The sequence below is a fragment of the Meleagris gallopavo genome, chromosome 2, assembly GCF_905368555.1.
Source record: "Meleagris gallopavo chromosome 2, MGAL_WU_HG_1.1, whole genome shotgun sequence".
NCBI classification, from domain to species: domain Eukaryota; kingdom Metazoa; phylum Chordata; class Aves; order Galliformes; family Phasianidae; genus Meleagris; species Meleagris gallopavo.
In genome coordinates this window covers 7,536,093-7,552,832 of record NC_139405.1, presented here as the reverse complement: position 1 = coordinate 7,552,832, position 16,740 = coordinate 7,536,093, and the positions used below count along the sequence as shown (strand labels likewise).

Genomic DNA, 16,740 nt, shown 5'->3' with positions numbered 1-16,740 from the left:
ACATTTGATCATGGTTGAATTTACATCAAAGAAGCACCTGACAAAGAAGCAGACCTGATAATAGGCTCTGGATTCTTCTCAGCAACCCAAACAGGTAGATGTGAACAAGGGAGCTCTGCTAGGATCACAGGGGAGTTCATGCTCTACTTTTAGCATGGCTTGCTTTGCTCTCCTGCCTGATGGGGCCTGGCAGACCCTGCTGCTGCTGCAGGCTCCACCAAATAGAGCTGCCACTGGAAAAGAGGAAAGCGAGGCAAAGGAAGGCTTTTCCTCCTGTAAAACAGACTCACATCCTAATTAGCTGGAGAGAGGGGGGAGGAAAAGATGCTTTGGCTGTTGCTATTGTAGCTGCAGAAGTGCAGCTCATAGATTACAGCTGCAGCCATGGTGTGATTGTTCCCTGCTTCTTCAGGGTTGCTCGAAGAATAGGCTGATAAATTCAAGACTAGCTTCTCTAGCAGAACACTTCAGCTTAAGTGTCTAAATGGGGGTTTTTGTGTTTGCTTTTGTTTGTATAGTTTAAACTCCCCAAGCCATTTTTCCTGTCTAGAACTGGCTGTGAGGAACTGATCTTTTTTTTTTTTTTTTTAAGTAATGGTCGTACATAGTTATATGTGATTATAGACAGATACAAAGTGATAGGTATGTAACGTCTATCTCCAATTCTAGGGTTCTCTGAGACACCGGATGCCCTTCAGATGCTTTTCAGAGCCCTCTGTGCCTTAGGAAGAGGTGTTGGGTAGGAGCTAACATTGCACAGCTGGGCTCAGCCTGCTCGGTGGGGATAGCTGCATTGCTACTGGTTGGCGTAGCAATCAAGTTGAGATCAAGTCCCTGATTTCTGGGTTAACCACAGTCAAAAACCACACTTAAAATGTGCTTTTCCTATGGTTATTCTGGGTGATAAACTCAATATAAGATGAAGCTATTGAAAACAGATTGCTTTAACCCTTTTCAACAGGGCATGATTCCCTGGTACAGAAAGTTATCTGTGGGTGGCACAGGGGTGTCCTGGAGTGGCCATGCCAGGCTGCCTGTTCACTCCTACACAACAGGGACATGCGGTGCCCAGAGCACTCTCCAGCTCTCCCGGTGCAGCCTGCACATCCTGCTGCAAGAATGGTCCCAGCGCACAGCGATGCTCAGCAGCTTCTGTCTCCATGCACCTGAGGTGAAGGCCTTCAGCACTCACAGCCAAGCAGCCTCGGCCCCCGTGGACTGCAGCCAGGTCTGTTTTTCCCCCATCCCTCCCTGAGCACAGCAACTCAGCCGGCCCCGCTCTCTTCTAATCCTTCTTCCCTGCTCCCCATGGGGACCTGCTGAGGTTCCCATTGCACCCACAGGTGCCAGCCCTGCTGCGGGGAGCGAGGCAGAAGGTCACGGCAGGAGCACGGGGAGTGGGAGGGGAGGCAGGAGCAGGCCTCTGGCAGCAGGCTGCGACTTGCTGCCTCTCCGAGCTCATCCCCAGGGCCGCGCTGGGGAGCCGTCCCTCCTGCCTAGTGCGTTTTGCTCCCCTTCTCCCCCACCCCTTTGCCTAGGATTACACGGTGCTGGGGTGTCTGCTCTCGGGTGTGGGACTGAAAACTGGTCGGACCGACCCACAGCAGATGATTCACTGGCAGAATTTCGGCCCTCGCTTTGTTCCCATGGCGTCTGTCGGCAGCTGGCAATTTTTACAGCCGTGCTTGTTGTCATCCTGCGTGGTGCTGTGTCAGGAGCCCCCGCGGGGCAGCAGGGACTTGTTGCAGCCACCCTTCTTTCTGCAGGCAGTCCTGGGGGTCCCGGTGACCTGATCTATGGTGTCCGGGCTTTGCAGGAACCTGCTTTGAGGGCAGAGGAGATTGCATTGGAGTTACCCTGAACAAATAGAGCTGGTTTGAAAGCACAGAGGTGCCGGAGGACCAGTGGAGGCCTCCAGAAGCTATGGGTTTACCTGAGGAAAGGAAGATGTTCTGCTTCCCATGCAGAGCTGCAGGGCAGGTGTCCTCCAACAGAGGAAAGGTGCCCTCAGCCCTGAGATCAGAGCTCGCTCCCAAGCCCTGCTGAGGGCTGTGCTGAGACACAACCACGGCAGTGTTGGTACAATCTCCTAGCAAGCTTGCGGGGTTTCATGGCATTTCTTTCTCTAACAAATGCAGGCCTTGGCACAGGCACAAAATCCGTGTCATCCCCGCTCGCACCGGGAAGGGAGGCGTAAAGGCAGTGCGTAGAGAGGGCTGTGTGCCAAGCTGCAGGAGGAGAGGGGAGAGCGGGGGAGGAAGCCCAGAGAATGGGGGGAAAAGGAGAGGAAGCAGGAGGGGAAATGGTCTCGAGAGAGCTGCACGAGGTGGGCAGTGGTGGCAGGGAAGAATGGAAGGAAATCCTTGCAGAAATGGGCGATTTAACGCCTGCTCCTTCTGTTGGCTTGGTGACGTGCCTTCCCCTGGCAGCCGCTCCAGGTTCTGAGAGGAGTCGGTGGGTTTTTGGGATGAGTATGTTGGGACAGGGAAGAGGGGCAGAAAGCCCTGCAGCCACGGATGCGTCCTTGCTCCTCGCCTGCTTTGTAGGGGGGTCCAGCGGCTAAGGGATTTGCTTACAAAAGGAGAGGAGCTGTGGAAGCGGAGCTGCCCAGAGAGGAGATGCGGGATGTGCACAGGCACGAGAAGGAGGGCAGCCTGCAGCCCCCAGCCCCGGAGCCAGAGGAGCTCCACGAAGCGTTACGCGTGGCTTTAGGTTTTCCCCTGCGTGCTGTCTGGGCGGTGCGAGGTACCGGGGCAGCGGGGGCACAACCTCCGGGCCCGGGGATGGAGGCGGGGACTCCGTTCCCGTGGGGTGAGGGCAGCAGGAGCGTGCTGGGAGCGGGCGACCTTCCGCTCTGCTGGCCTCGCCTCGCCTCGCCGCCGCTTTGCCGCCTGCGTTTCAGCCCCGTCCGCGTCAGCCGGGTCTGTGTCAGTGTCAGCCGCTCGCCGCCCGGCCGCAGCGCTCCTTAAGCGCGTGGGAAACCGTTCGTTTCCAGAGGGCCGGGCGGGGCTCCGTGCGCGGCCTCCGCGCTGGCGCTGAAAGCAGCTCCGCGTCTGCCGAAGCGGCCCCGAGGAACGCGGCCGGTCGGCGCGAGCGTTCGCACCGTGCCGGGTCCGATTGATTGACCGCTCTGCCTGCTGCACGTAGGGCCGAAGGGCTGAGAGCTCCAGCCTGCGGGGCCGCACGAGGCGGCATGCGAAGGGTATCGCCCGCTTCCCGCTGGAATTTAATGCCCTCGACAAAGCGCGTGCTGCGCATTAAAGGCGGCCCGATCCCAATCCCCGCCCGCTGCCCCTCTTCCCAGCCGGGAAGGGAAAGAAAGAAAGCCGGCGTTTATTTTAATCGTTTATTGTATAATATAAAACTACAAAAGTAAGACTGCTCATTTCCATGTACGTTTGTCCAATTGTTTTTGATTACAGCCCATACCTACATGTGAATACAGTAATCTGGTTTCAGATGTATATGTCTGTAATATTGCATAGAAAAGGCACAGCTCTAAGGTCTGTGGGAGGGAGAAGGGGAAGTACAGCCTTTTTTTTCTTTTTTTTTTTTCTTTTTTTTTTCCGACACTAACAAGCCCTGTTCAAACACCCATGCATTGAACATGTCACACTATTTACACCTTTTCCAGAATCTTGGCCTTTACGGACGCCTGTATGCATTAGGTGGGAGTTGAAGGTGGTTGTATCAGCAGTTGTATTGTAAGAGGATCCAGAATTGCATTAGTTTTTTTTTTATTATTATTATTTTTTTTTTTTCAGGAAAAGAAAAAGTGCTTAAAAAGAAACCCAAAAAACGAATTTATTGAAAAATGTTCAGTCTTGTTAATGAACAGAAGCACTGAAAGCAACTTGCACAGAAGCAGGATACCAAAACCTGATGGGGGAGGTGGGGGGGAACCCAAGCGGCTGCCCCTGGTGCCAGCTCACCGTGTGCCAGGGCAGTGAATGCCTGTCAGATGGGCCAGGGCTGCTCACTCTGTAACTGCCATAACAGTCAGCTGTGCCTTCATCACACTGGTGTTAAACAACCCAGGCTGTTATCACGCAGCACTAAGGAGGAGGAGGAAAAAAAAAAAAAAAAAACCACCTCTCCTGAAGTCCAAATTTCTTCTTACAGCTTTTGCTTTTTTTTTTTTTTTTTTTTTTTTTCAGATTTCCAGCAACTGGTGGGGGGGGGGGGGGGGAAAACGTCCTGTGACCCATCCCTGTCCTGCCTGGAACTCAACTGGTTTGCTCTGAATCTGGCTCCCATACCCTTGTTCATACAGATTTACATTCCTACAAGAGAATACATTCCTACCATACATTCTGTACATGTTACAATCCAGATGTTGTTAGCTTCACAATAAAATAAATATATTTACAGAAGGAAGGAAAAAAAAAAAAAAAAGAATAAATAATTTATGAAAAAAAAAAAAAAAAGAAACTTCAAATCCAAAGCTCTTTTATTCTGCTCCCCTCTTGTCACTTCATTGCACATTAATGTCACTCTCCGTGCCTGGCATAGGGCTCCTGCTTGTTGGGACCCGGGCTGCAGTGCTGCCTTGTGCATGGCGAGGTGTATTTGGTGCTCATCCACTCTTCTGTGAGCACAAAACTGCAGCGAGCTGCGCCTGAGCAACGGCACAGCGCTCCCCAAATAGCATCTATGCGAACTTCTGCCTAACATATGGTGTTTGTTTGACTGTGTAAATAACCCCCAAAAAACACGGGCAGCTCCGGCGTGCTCCCAATTGGTTTTTCACCACGGTGATGCGAGCACAAGGCGAGTTATGGTGTGAGATGGCTGCTGGTGCTGCGTGCCTCCAGGTCTGTGCAATGGGCACCGCTGCGTCCCCAGCGCTGCTCTGAGGGGCTGAGCTGCTAAAGGGGGCTGTGGCTGAGCAAGAACCCTCCTGCTGCCGTGGTCCCTGTGCTGTGCTTGGTCAGCACCTGTGCTGGAAGCAATCACCTGCGTGTCGAGTCCGCTGGATCCATCAGCATCACTGAGTTTGGTTTGGAAATAAAGGAAAGCAAACCTCCTTAGGCCAGCTGCCCCCAGCCCCACTCTGCAGGGCGGAGGAATGCAGAAGTGGTTGGTGATCAGACATGGTGCCTTTTGCTTCCATCAGGAGTTCCTTCATTGCAAAACCTGTTTGCTTCTACGCTCTGTCTGCGTGCAGATCTATGTTCTATCTACCTATCTCTACGCTAATAAATACATATGGCCTGGTTTAAAGTGCCAATTTATAGAAAGCCGCCTCCTTCCGAGGCGAGCAAGACCCAATTTCATCCATGACAAGAAGGGAGCAGAGCTGACTGAATATTGCCAAATGACGTAAAACATAATTTAAAATTTCTTAAATAAATATAAAAGTTATTCCTAAAGAAGCCATAGGCATGTCAACAATATAGGTTGTAACCGGCGCTCAACAGCTAAAGTACCATCAGAAAACTAAAATGCCACAGCGACTTCAGCAACAGGCATGATACATTGCAGACGTTTTGTCTTTAAATTAAATGTACACCACGACGAACTCAAAAAATGCAATCGGTGCGTTATGAGAAGACTTGTCAGGTGTTACAGGGGGCGGGACCATGCATAGAAAGCTGTGTCTGTATATTTGTTGTAAAACAGGTCTATAAAGTGTAAAGCAGGTAACGCAGTCGATACGAGAAACCAACCCTATACGAGATGCCGAGCGATGTAACACGACTGGCTCCAGTTTCAACAGCAATGGATACGAAAGCAAGTCCATCCAGTGCAGGTAAGAGATGAGCTTCACTGCAGTAATACTGAAGTTGCCTTTTCAGCACTTAGCACAGTGAGGTGGGGCGAGGAAAGGAGAGATGCTCCAAGAAAGGGCCCGCGGGTGCTGCTGGCGCGGAGCGGCGGCACCGACCCCTCCGGAGCCAAGGGGGAAGGAGAGCAGCGCCGGCACCGCCGGGTGCAGTTCCACAGCTGGTTCCTGCCGACCGCTCCGTGGACGTGTTGGACAAGGACATGGCTCTGAGTTTGGGGATCACAGTAGTGCGCAGTGGGTACAGCAGGGAGCGGACGCTGGCGGGGCTCCTGCAGAAGCAGCTGCCAGCCCTTTCTTAAAGCACTTGGTTTGTTTTGTTTGCATTCAGGGAAACCGACCGCAGGCTTATTTGATCTAATTTTCTCTTTGCACCATACACATATAAAACGTTACAACTCTGTATAAAAGTACAAGTGGTTCTTGTACATCTGAATTATGCAGGAACTATGTGAGCAAATCCTATCAAAATAGCTATTTTTTTTTTCCGTGTGTATAAACAGCATTTGTTTTTAGAAAAAACAATATCATAAACTGCAGAATCTGTACAAAAATATAAAATAAATTTGGGCAGCAGTTTCTGAACAGCCATGTAAATGCAACACTTAAAGAGGAGCGGGTTAATGCCTCCAAAAGGCTGAATTGCTGAGTCAACCTCTACAGGGCTAAAATGGTATTGAGATTATCTAAATAATAATTCTTTTTTTTTTTTTTAACCTCTCGCAATAAAACTTATAGAAAAAATAGACAAATATGCACATGCAATTTACAGCTTTCCCCAACATAATCCTTGTGCTTAGCTTGTACAATTTCTTTTTTTTTTTTTTTTTTTTCTGTAATAACATAACATCGTCTACAATATGTATTCTTTCCTATACCGGGATATTCGGTCTTCCTTGAGGAACCACTTGGAAAAAAATACATTAGAAGTGGTCGTACATGGATGAAGGCACTCCAACTCTGCTTGAAGCAAAAACTAGTGTGATCCTTTTCTTTTCCAAAAAGGCAAGCAAGGACGCATGCACAGTGCTGTGAATCGGGTGGGAGGGACGATGGAAATACTACCGAGTGTATATACTGGTACTTAAAACGAAAAAAATAAAAATAAAAAGACAGAGAGAGAGAGAGAAAGAGAGAGAGTTGCTCTATTTCTATACTTTAAGACCCAACAAGCACCTCCATGATGTGATCCAGTTCTGTGAGGTCCATTTTGAAAGGCTGATTTGGAGTTACTGGCTGACTGCTGTACGGCGCCAGCGTCTTTAGGAGCTCGTCCGCCGAGACGGGCGCCATTTTGGAGGCGGCCCCTGCGGCCGACGTGCAGGGGTCAAAATCATACATGGACGTGTCAATGTCAGCGAACAGAATGTCATCCAGGGTCAAGTCTGTGAGGAAACCTGTGGAAGTCGTGATCTCGAAGTTGCCAGGGAGCGGCTCCATGAGTTTGGATTCGGCCGTTCTGCTCTCCGCGACGCCCTCGGGCTTGGGAACGCTGGACTCGCAGGGGTGGGCTTTAGAGTCACCGGCGGCTGATTCGGCTGCTACTGCTACTGCCTCTGCGGAGGTAGGTGCGGGACAGAGCTCCTCGATTTCATCCAAGGCTGAGGAGAAGCTGTCCTTGACTGGCTGGAGAGCAGGAGGTGGTAGTTTCGTCGGACCGTCGTGCTGGACGGTCGGGGAAGTGCAAAAAGTGTCGTCCTCGAGCAAAGAGGCCGGGGTGAGGCAGGACTCCAGGGGCGTAGTGCTTACCAAGTCAGTGGGGAGCAGGGACGGGGAGGCAAGGTGGCTGAAGGCCGGCTGGGCCTCGCGGAAGTTGTCGCTGAGAGGGTCGGCGGGCTGCGATGCGGTCACAAACACGGGCCTCAAGCTGCCTTCTTGTTTGAGTTCTTCCTGGATTCGCCTCAGCATGTTGTTAATTAAAACTGTCTTTTGCAAGCTTGGCTCGGTTAATGGCCTGTGGTTATAAAGTTTCATAAGGGAAATGTTGAAGATAGTCTGACGCTGTAAGGTGTACGACACCTTAGAGGGACCGTCAGTAGGAGACACCACTTTGCCTTCCAACCCATCTTCATGCTCGTCAAACTTCCGCTTTCCTCCTTTCCCCAACATATATCTGAAAGGAAGGAGAAGGCACTGATGAAGACAGCGAAGCTGAAATCTACTCTTCTTTTCCACCCAAGCAGTTACCCAATCAATCCCTGTGCCCCGTCCAGGTGTGGGCAGCCCGGACAAACCGTGCCCTCCTCGTCAGCCCAAACACACAGAGCTGCCTGCATAAAACTCACCCTTTGCTCGCAGTGGAGAAGCGGAAGCAACCTGAACTCCGTGCTCCGTCACTTTTAAGAGTGGCTATGCTGGCAAATCCTAAGCAGGAACTAGAACAGCACCTGGAAAACTCAAGCCCCTGTGTACCTGGTGGCAGGTTTCCCCCTGGCACATGTGATGAAGCGCATGGTCCCACATATCTGCAACCTACAGACTGTTAAACGCACCTTAGAATTTCCTGACTGCTGCAGGAGCACTGCTAGGCATAGAAACACGACACACTCTTCTTGCAAGTCATTTCTCTTTTTGTTTGAAGCTCTGTTCATGGGGGGAAGAGGAATGAGGCTCAAGCAATCATACACTGAGAGAGTCCTCAGTGAACAGAGAGACCTCAGTGAGGTCTGGAAAATGAGCTCCTCGGATAGGTGCATCTCTGACCTCATGGGTTTATTTAAATGATTGCATATGGCCTACACGACCGGAGCAGGAAACGCAGTTATTTCCCTCATCACAGAATTAGATAAATTACAGACAAAGAAGAAGAGCCGCCAGGTCAGTTAGCCCGATGGCCAAGTTAATTCTGTGCAAGCTCTGCTGCCGCAGTGGGGCACGTGGAATGAAGGCTGCATGGCGCAGGGCTCAGCGGGCACCGCCTGCTGCAGCGTGGGAGGGCTGTGCTGGTGGAGGCAGGAAACGCTGTCACACGACAGCTGAGATCCTCTCCTCGGCCCCTCCTTCACCACCTCCAGACGGGCTTCCCAGAGGCCCTGAATGGCTTCTCTTCTCTCAAACCGAAGCGCGTTCCATGCTCAGGATGGTGACAGGCATAGCCCCGTGTTGCGCATCTGAGCAGGGGGGGCCTGGAGAACCAGAAGCTTCATTATACAGCTGCCTCCCAGGTATCATACAGAGACACAACATGCCTTCCTTATTGGAGCACCATTCTCAGTTCCCCCAGCAGGACCCATGCCCACAAAGTGACTGAGCCTGGCGGGTGTGAGGCGTTTGGTCACCGCAACCCAGTCAGACAAACAGACAGCACTGCTAAGGACATGCAGACAGCCACAGGAACGTCTGCAGAGCGCTGAAAAGTGAAGAGCCCTCACAAAATGGGAGAGGCGGGAAGGGGCAAAAAAAAAGCGGGGTTTCGATGGAAAAAAGGAACGAGGTTCTGAAAGCATTTGCTGGATGCAAAATCCCAAATCAGATTGGGTGAAGTGAGCCTTTTCTGGTTAAAAATAAGTCCCGAATCCAGATCATTTTCTAGCATATTATGCAATTAAAAAAAGCAAGGCGGGGGGAGGGAGCAGCTCGGCGGAGCTGAGGAACAGGCAGGCTGCGATCCAAGCGCCTTGGCCAGCTCCCAGCAGTCCCCGCGCCTGGAATCTCGGGTGAGCAAAACCTCTGAAATGTAGCACTACTGCCCGGCTCTGGTTTTTCTCCGCTCCCTGCTGTCACTTCCACGGCCTACTCCAGAGCCACGCACGTGTGCTGGCGATGGTGGGGAGGATCTCCTGTTCAAACATTCATGGCCAACACGCCTCCTGTGACTTCCGACAAATTCGGCAAGAACGGGAGCTGGAGGCCAGCACGAATCCCAAGTCCTACCGGGCTCCAGCACACGCTAAAGGAGCTGTGGGTCACGAAGAGGGCCAGCAGCTTCCCACCCCTTCCTACTCTCTCCACCCCTGAAAAAAGACAGACTCTGTCCTACAGACATACCGACGTTCCATCCGCAACGTCCTATCTATTTAAAGAGAGATTTGTTAATGGCTCAGGGACTGTGAGAGTTTTGAAGCTTGTCAGGCTCCGCGAGGAATGTATAAAAATATTCGCTGCACAAAGCCAACCTTTTTCCCCCGGATAAAGAAAACACCATTGCGGTGGCCGCGCTCCGCTCCCTACGCTTGGTTACGAAATGGTATCACTGGGGACGTCGGCACACATCTCTGAAGAGCCCCAATGAGTCGGCTGCTGTTGCGCGTGCCTAAGATGGAGGTGCTGGTACAGCTGGACATTTTCTAAGCCGGCCAACAGCGATGGGATCATCATTAGTAAACACAACGATAAGCTCTCTACGACGTGTTCCAGGAAGCTCAGAAATGATTCAAGGTTTCCTGTACGTATGACTGTCACGCTTTCACATCTCACTCGATCTTCACGTAGCTTAGTTCAGAGCTTGTCCTTTGAAAAGACAAAACAGACCAGGAAAACTCAAAACTTAACCTCCTCGCTTTTCAGCGCAGTTTTCAATTCTCTTCTCAGAAAAGCTATCTAAAAAACACTTAATTATTAAAGGCACAAAGCAGGACTGCAGCCCAAGCAGGAGGGTTTTATTCTCCCAAATGGGGGCTCAGACAAACACCACTACGCTCCCAGCTTTGTAGAGTTCTACTTTATTCCCTTCTTCTCCGGCATGCAAATGGGAGTTGTAAAAACATTTTCCTCCAGTTTCCATAAATCACTTTATTCACTCCAAACGAAGCAAGGAGGCCGTATTTTTTTCAGACCAAGTGATGCAGTTGGTAAGAACAGACACGCCTTGAGCCTTGCAAGCTTTTCTCTGGATCTCTGTAATTGTGCAGTTTCGGACTGCCTGTTTATTCTTTACAGTTCAAACCACCTCCTCCTACCAGCAGTTTCATGCCTACATTAGAGAGATCCCTTCTGTACATCTTAAGGCATCACACGCCATAAAAACAAGCTGCAAGCTCAAACATCTCCAACAAAACTCTCACTGCTAAACCTCTACAGCCAGAGCTCCTGCCAGGAGAATGAAGGCTCTGAACTTACAGAGCTGGCTGGGCAAAGACTGGGGTGAGAAGAGGCTGGCTTGCACCCTTCCAAGCATGGGAAGTCAGAGTCCTATGGAACAGGGTAGTTTTGAATGTTATTTGGGAATGTGGAACTCGAAAGCTGAAGAAAGGCCATGGAAAAAAATGAATTTATCCAGAGAAGTGGGGTGGGGAATGAGTTGGAGATTTTCCCCAACATTATCCACCAGTTGGCCCTAGAGTTGGAAGATCCAGACCCAAAAGCTGAACCATTGTTGCTGAGAAAGATACAGTTTGCTTTTTTTCCCATTTAGGGTGATCGCACGTGCCTCAGAGCCAGAGAAATGCTAGCATTGTTTGGGAGCTGGCTTCTCTTAATTGAAAAACAAAAGTCATATATATATATATTTTTCATTTGCGTGTCATTTAGTGTCCTTCCATTGGTGCGCTTCAGACTGAGCTGGGAGGAAATACAGTTGGGGCTCAGCAGAAGAGATCATCAGCTTGGATTGACCGCACAGAAAAAAGCTTGTGTGATGCCTGTCTGGTGACAGCCCTGGGCTCTGCAAGAAGAGGGTTGCACACATCGAGGCAGAGATGCTGCATACAGCAGTTTACACTATTAGTTCTTGTTACTGCTGGGCTGTTTCTAAAGAAGTCATTATTAATTGGGAATTTGGCACAGGGATGCACTGGATATATTGGAGAAAAACGAAGAAAAGAAAAAAGAAAAAGAAAAGAGAGAAAGGTGATTTGGTGATCATTAACGTTAACTCACAAAGGTTTTTAACAGCTTTGTTTGAAATACCTCTCAAGGCTGAGGGCTCTTCTTGGAAATCACTTCCACAGCCCACAAGAGCCCTGGCTCAGGGGCAGATGAGAAGGAAGACAAAGAAAGAGGAAATGGGCACCGAGAGACACGGAATCTTCAAGAAGTTGCTTTTCCACTCGCATTGGTGTGACCCCATCAGCCAGCCCAGAGGACAAGCAGGTGAATTTGGCAAGGCTCGCTGTTAGAACCAGCAGCACACTGCTCACAAAGGTGAGCACCCAACTGCAGAGCCCACAGGCAGCCAATCTCCCCTTGTCTGGAGCATGGAGCGTTATTTCCCTCTCCTCCATCCCTCGCTCCTCATCCTTGAGGGCTGCGTTGGCTGAGTCCTGGCCTGATGGTAGTCAATGAGAGTTTTGTTACAGCCTTCAGCAGGATCAGGATTTGGCACCGAGAGCTGCAGGACCGAAATAAAAAGGTCTTTTGTGCCAACTGGGTTGGACTGGCAAGATGAGGGCCGGCTCCTCAGTGCTAGCAGAGGTGTGCACGCCCCGCAGATATCACTGAGCTGCCCAGCCCAGCCTGAGGGAGTGCCTGAACCCACAGCCAGCTCCCAGCTTCCAAGGATCCATCCCTGAGAGCTGGGGAGGCAGAGCAGTACCTCCACCCACCTCCCAGTCTCAATGGTGGTCTTTAAGACCTGGCACGGCAGCATCCCAGGGAGCTGTACAGCACGTACCATGCAGCAGCACACGGCTATGCTCAGTGTGCTGCAGCTGGCTCATACTTTGTGCACTGACACGGCTTTGGTGTGGGTTTTTTTTTTGTTTTGTTTTGTTTTTTGGGTTTTTTTTGCAAGGCTGCTTCTCAGGATCTGATGCAGATTTTACTTGTTTGAGTTGAATGCGCCTGCGCTGCCTGGCTGAAGGGAGGGCTCCTGACGAGTGCTGCTGGGTAAGGATCTGTTCTAACAGCAGAGGTGAGCAGAAGACACAAAGGCCAACCCTATGCGAGAGGTAGGGGGAAGAGAGACGTGCTGGGCTTTGTGCCCCTCCAGAACCATGCTCTCCCATCTGCGAGGGTTGTTTTCCCCAGCACTTACATTTTATATTAATTCTGGATGGGTTTTTGTTTTGTTTCTTGAACAGAGTGAGGTTTAATAAGCACTTACAAAACTCTCCTTCAGAGCTGCATTAAAAAATTGGCCTCCTGGGTAGCTCTATGCTTCCAGAGAGCACAGGGAATTGCTTTCATGTTCACAAGCCTTCAGCACATGGCCGCTGGTGCCAGCAGTAGCTGTCAGTGGCGGCTATTTCTCCCCTCTCCCTGCAGGCTCACATCAGCACCCACCCACCCTGGAAGGCTGCGGCAGGGCGACAGGCCTTTCCAGGCTCAGGCTGAACTGGAAATAAGGGCAGCAACGGTGGGCAACACTCAGAGGTTGGTCTAAGAACCATTCAGCACGCGGAAAGCTGGCACAGGGCAGCAGAAGCTTGGATGCTCGTGTTCCTGCAGCGCAGCCCCTCTGCGGTTTGACTTGGGTGCTGGTAGCCCAGAGCCCCCCAGGCCCTGAAGGAACATCCACGTTCGTCAGAAAGTAAGGTGAAGCCTTCCCTAGCAAATAAGCAATGCAATTATAAAGGCAGTCAATAGCGTAACGCCAGCCAACGTGTTCCAGCGATATTTTGAAACTGTAATCTGATCCTACTGTTTCCATCCTCGTGCCTTGCCTGCTCTCCCTTGTTGCATACTGTACTATTTGAGGCCCAGAGGGCAGAGCAAGCTCTGGCTGTTTGTTAATGATCAGAAACTGCGTTTTGAGCACAGCTCTCCGTGCGCCGCCCACACGACTTTCTTGATAGTTTGTGAAGCTCTCAGCTTGCCCAGGCTCTGTTAGAAGGCTCTCTGGGAAACAAAAGCGAGCAAAACAACCAGAAACACAACTTGCAAGCACCACTTCTGCCTTCGCTTTCCAGCTCGTTTCTACCAGTGCTAAAAATAAATAAATAAATAAATGCAAAGCCGCAGTCTAAGGCAACCTCCAACTCTGCAGTGTTAAGCCTCGCAGGAAACATATGCTTCTATTAAATTGGAAACAGTTTCTAATGCTGTCAGTTTGCTAAATGTAACATGTTCTCTTGGAAGGAGCCGAGCGGTTCCCATGTTTTTGACTAACTGCACGCACCGAGCGGAGCGCGGCCGATAAAGCTGCAATAAATATAAGGCTCCAATAAATATAGCTTAGGATAAATTACTGCCTCATTAAGTAATTGTTTGGAAAAAGGAGAGCAGGTTTTCTAGATTATAGCCATGTTATTAAGGGTGTTTATAATATTAAGAATTCTATCGGGGTAGCAGAACTTAATACAAGTTTAAATCAGACGGGCACTTGTTAGCTCGTTAAGCCATTAAAATCTGCCCTGGCAGAAGCAGGAGGGGAACAAGACGATGCAGGTTAGCTGGGAGCACTGCAGCCCAGCTATGAGCAAAGAGGACAGCTTGTTTCAGCACAGGGAGCAGGTAGAGCTGCTAGGCAGCATTCTGAGGCTAGAAAACCTTTGCCCAAAACAACCCTTATTCACGTAAGGCGGTGGCGTTTACTGGAAAAAGGGATTGCCCAGCAGAAGACGCATCTATTGCGAATGTCTCACACCAGCTTGACGAGGGCCTTGGTGGCAGATTGCCACTGGGAGCCATTGCTCTAGGGGTGATCACAGGGCACGATGCCCTCTGTGCAAACCCTGTATTCAGCCCTCCCCCCCCCCAGGACAGGATTTGCTGCGGCCCCACGTTTTGCAGAGCCACCCCATTGAGCCCGGCCAAGGTTCTTCTCAAATTCAGGCTCCACGTGGCAGCCCTAAGGAAGCCGCCAGGCCTGCCAAGCACAAATCAAGTCATACAGCACTGGGTGCATGCAGGCTGAGCGGCTCTGTCTGCTGCCAGTGTCAAAAGCTGAAGGATTAGGATCTGCATAACACACCTGGGCATCAGTAGTAGGAAATGAGAGCCACGGTAAATAAAACCAGGCACTACGTTAGGCCAGCTTCTCAGACTCTACTACGGGATGAGCTGATGATTCAGTAGGCTCTGCTTGCAGTCACCTGAAAAGCACTCGAGCGCTTCCAGGCACAGGCCAAGCAGCTCGCCCAGCTCCGTGCTGCTCCTGGCACTGGGGCCCCCCGCCTGGCAGCTGCCAGTCCCACTGGCACGCCGCTGTGTGCGGGAGAAGCGGGGCCTGCATCTCGTGGAGCAGCAGCGAGGATGGCTGTGTGCCGCCCTGCGGCCTGGCTCAGCCACAAGCCAGCCACCTTCCTCCTCTTCCTACTCCGGAGCCTGCAGGGCAGAGCGAGAGCGTGGCTGGGAAGAGGCTCCTTGTAAATCATATTTGAAACAACCTGAAAGAGCCGCTGCGGCCTCCAGAAAGTGACACAGATTAACAAACGCACGCTGCCTTTTCCCTGCTAAGATTACAAGACAAGATGCTACCGGTCAGTCTCTAAGGGAGAAGGATGAAACAGCACAACCAACACATCCCTCCTCCTCAGCAACGCCACTGGAAGCAATAGATCACGGTGATGCTGTGCTGCACGCCACAAGACATCTCTATTGGCACACACCATGGGCTAGCCAGTATTTTTTTGTGCGCTGTAGACCCATCTCTGCTGGCTGCGTAACATTCCCATAAAGGTTAATGGGAGCTGTGTGCGCATCCAAGAGGGACCAGACTCCTTTGTGGATAATAAGGGAGTTTTCCACGTGTATTTATAATTGCTTGGTTAGAGTGTATCACAGTGTCTTTTCCCCACAGATAGCTTGTTTTTCCCCCTCGTCCTCGGCCCTTCATCAACGCACGGGGGAAAAAAATATCCACACTGCTGCAGAAAGAACCGAACGGTTTGCCAAAAAGTAGGTTATTGCTCTGAAAACAGTGCTGAATAAATTATCACAGTCAAACTGAAAAGCAGCGAACCAGGGGGAGGGAGGGGAAGAGCAAAAACCTCCAAAGAAACGTGTGCTGCAAAATGCAAAGCACATCCCAGCAATGACAAGTCATTTTAGTTCCTGCAGGTTTCATTTTGTTAATTCGTTTCTTGCTACTGAAAGTTAAAAGAGGCAAAACCCAAAGATTAGAACAGAAGGCATTTCCCTGGCACTCCATAAAGCAGCTATGCTGCACTCGAGTTGCTTTCAACGCTGTTGCTTCAATAAAGGAACGCAGCCCTGCAGACAGTGAATTCAGTGACAAGTGCTTGCTGGCCCCCAGTTCTCTTGCAGGGAGGCGGTAAAACTGCAGGACGTTTCTCCACCAATGAGAACAACAACAACAAAGTTAAAGTTTGACATGAAAGTTTGCTAAGACAGCGCTCAGCGATGTTATCACGTTGTCTCACCCGTGGCCTTTCAGCCCGGCACGCTGCAGCGCTCGCGTTTGTTGAAACGTTTTCATGTCTGCCCAAGGAGCCCTCTGAGAGCTGATAAAGGGAACTTTGGCCAGCCTTGAACTGCTCTCAACGTGCAGAAGCCACGGCCAGAGAGGAAAGGGATTTCATTTTTCACAGCACCTGTTGGATTGCACGATGAAAACGAGTGCACCGAAGCGGTGCCATTCCAAATAGCTCCCGCGCAATCCACAGTGCTTTAAGTAACGCAGAAGTTCTCAAATAAATCATTTTAACTAATACAGGGATGCTTTTCTAACAGCATATTTTAACCGTGTACGTACTCAGTCTGTACTTTGAAGCATGCTTCTCATAGGTCACTCAGTGCCGAATGAAAACCTGATTCCCATTCTGGGAATCGGGAGAGGAAAATACAGAAGGAGGTGGGGAAACTGAAACTGAGAGTCTTGAACCTCATTTTGTATTTGACCAGAGCAGCCCATTCACCTCCCCGAAGAGGTTATGATGCTAGTTTTCCCCACAATTAAACGAGCAGACAAAACACACACACGACACAGATGTATGACGTGAGTTGCACCGGCAAGGAGAAGCAGGACAGCAAGAGGAAGCTCAGTGCTGTGCGACACAGGCATGCACACCAACAACTTGGTAGTGCCTCTGCTCCTTTGTGAGCCGTTTGTGTAATGCCTCGGTTAGGGGAGGAGAGGGGAAGGGCTGCTCCGAAGAGCCAGATGGAGCAGGAGG

General features: G+C 50.6%; 2 protein-coding genes across 2 annotated transcripts in view; both read right to left on the bottom strand.

Moving 5' to 3' along the window:
- Positions 1 to 3,332: 3,332 nt before the first annotated feature.
- On the bottom strand, positions 3,333 to 7,894 carry SERTAD2 (SERTA domain containing 2). Its single transcript, XM_085218782.1, has one exon. The coding sequence runs from the start codon at positions 7,892 to 7,894 to the stop codon at positions 6,944 to 6,946; it is 951 nt and encodes a 316-aa protein (XP_085074908.1). The 3' UTR covers positions 3,333 to 6,943.
- Positions 3,333 to 16,740, bottom strand: part of LOC146544856 (uncharacterized) — a 75,812-nt gene continuing 62,404 nt past the window's right edge. Inside the window, exon 2 of the mRNA XM_085218783.1 lies at positions 3,333 to 7,898. The gene's annotated coding sequence lies outside the window, so the exon portion shown is untranslated. The remainder of the gene's footprint in view (positions 7,899 to 16,740) is intronic.

Bases quoted from the DNA above. Each gene is read 5' to 3' on its own strand.
- SERTAD2 (XM_085218782.1), bottom strand. From the start codon at position 7,894: ATGTTGGGGAAAGGAGGAAAGCGGAAGTTTGACGAGCATGAAGATGGG.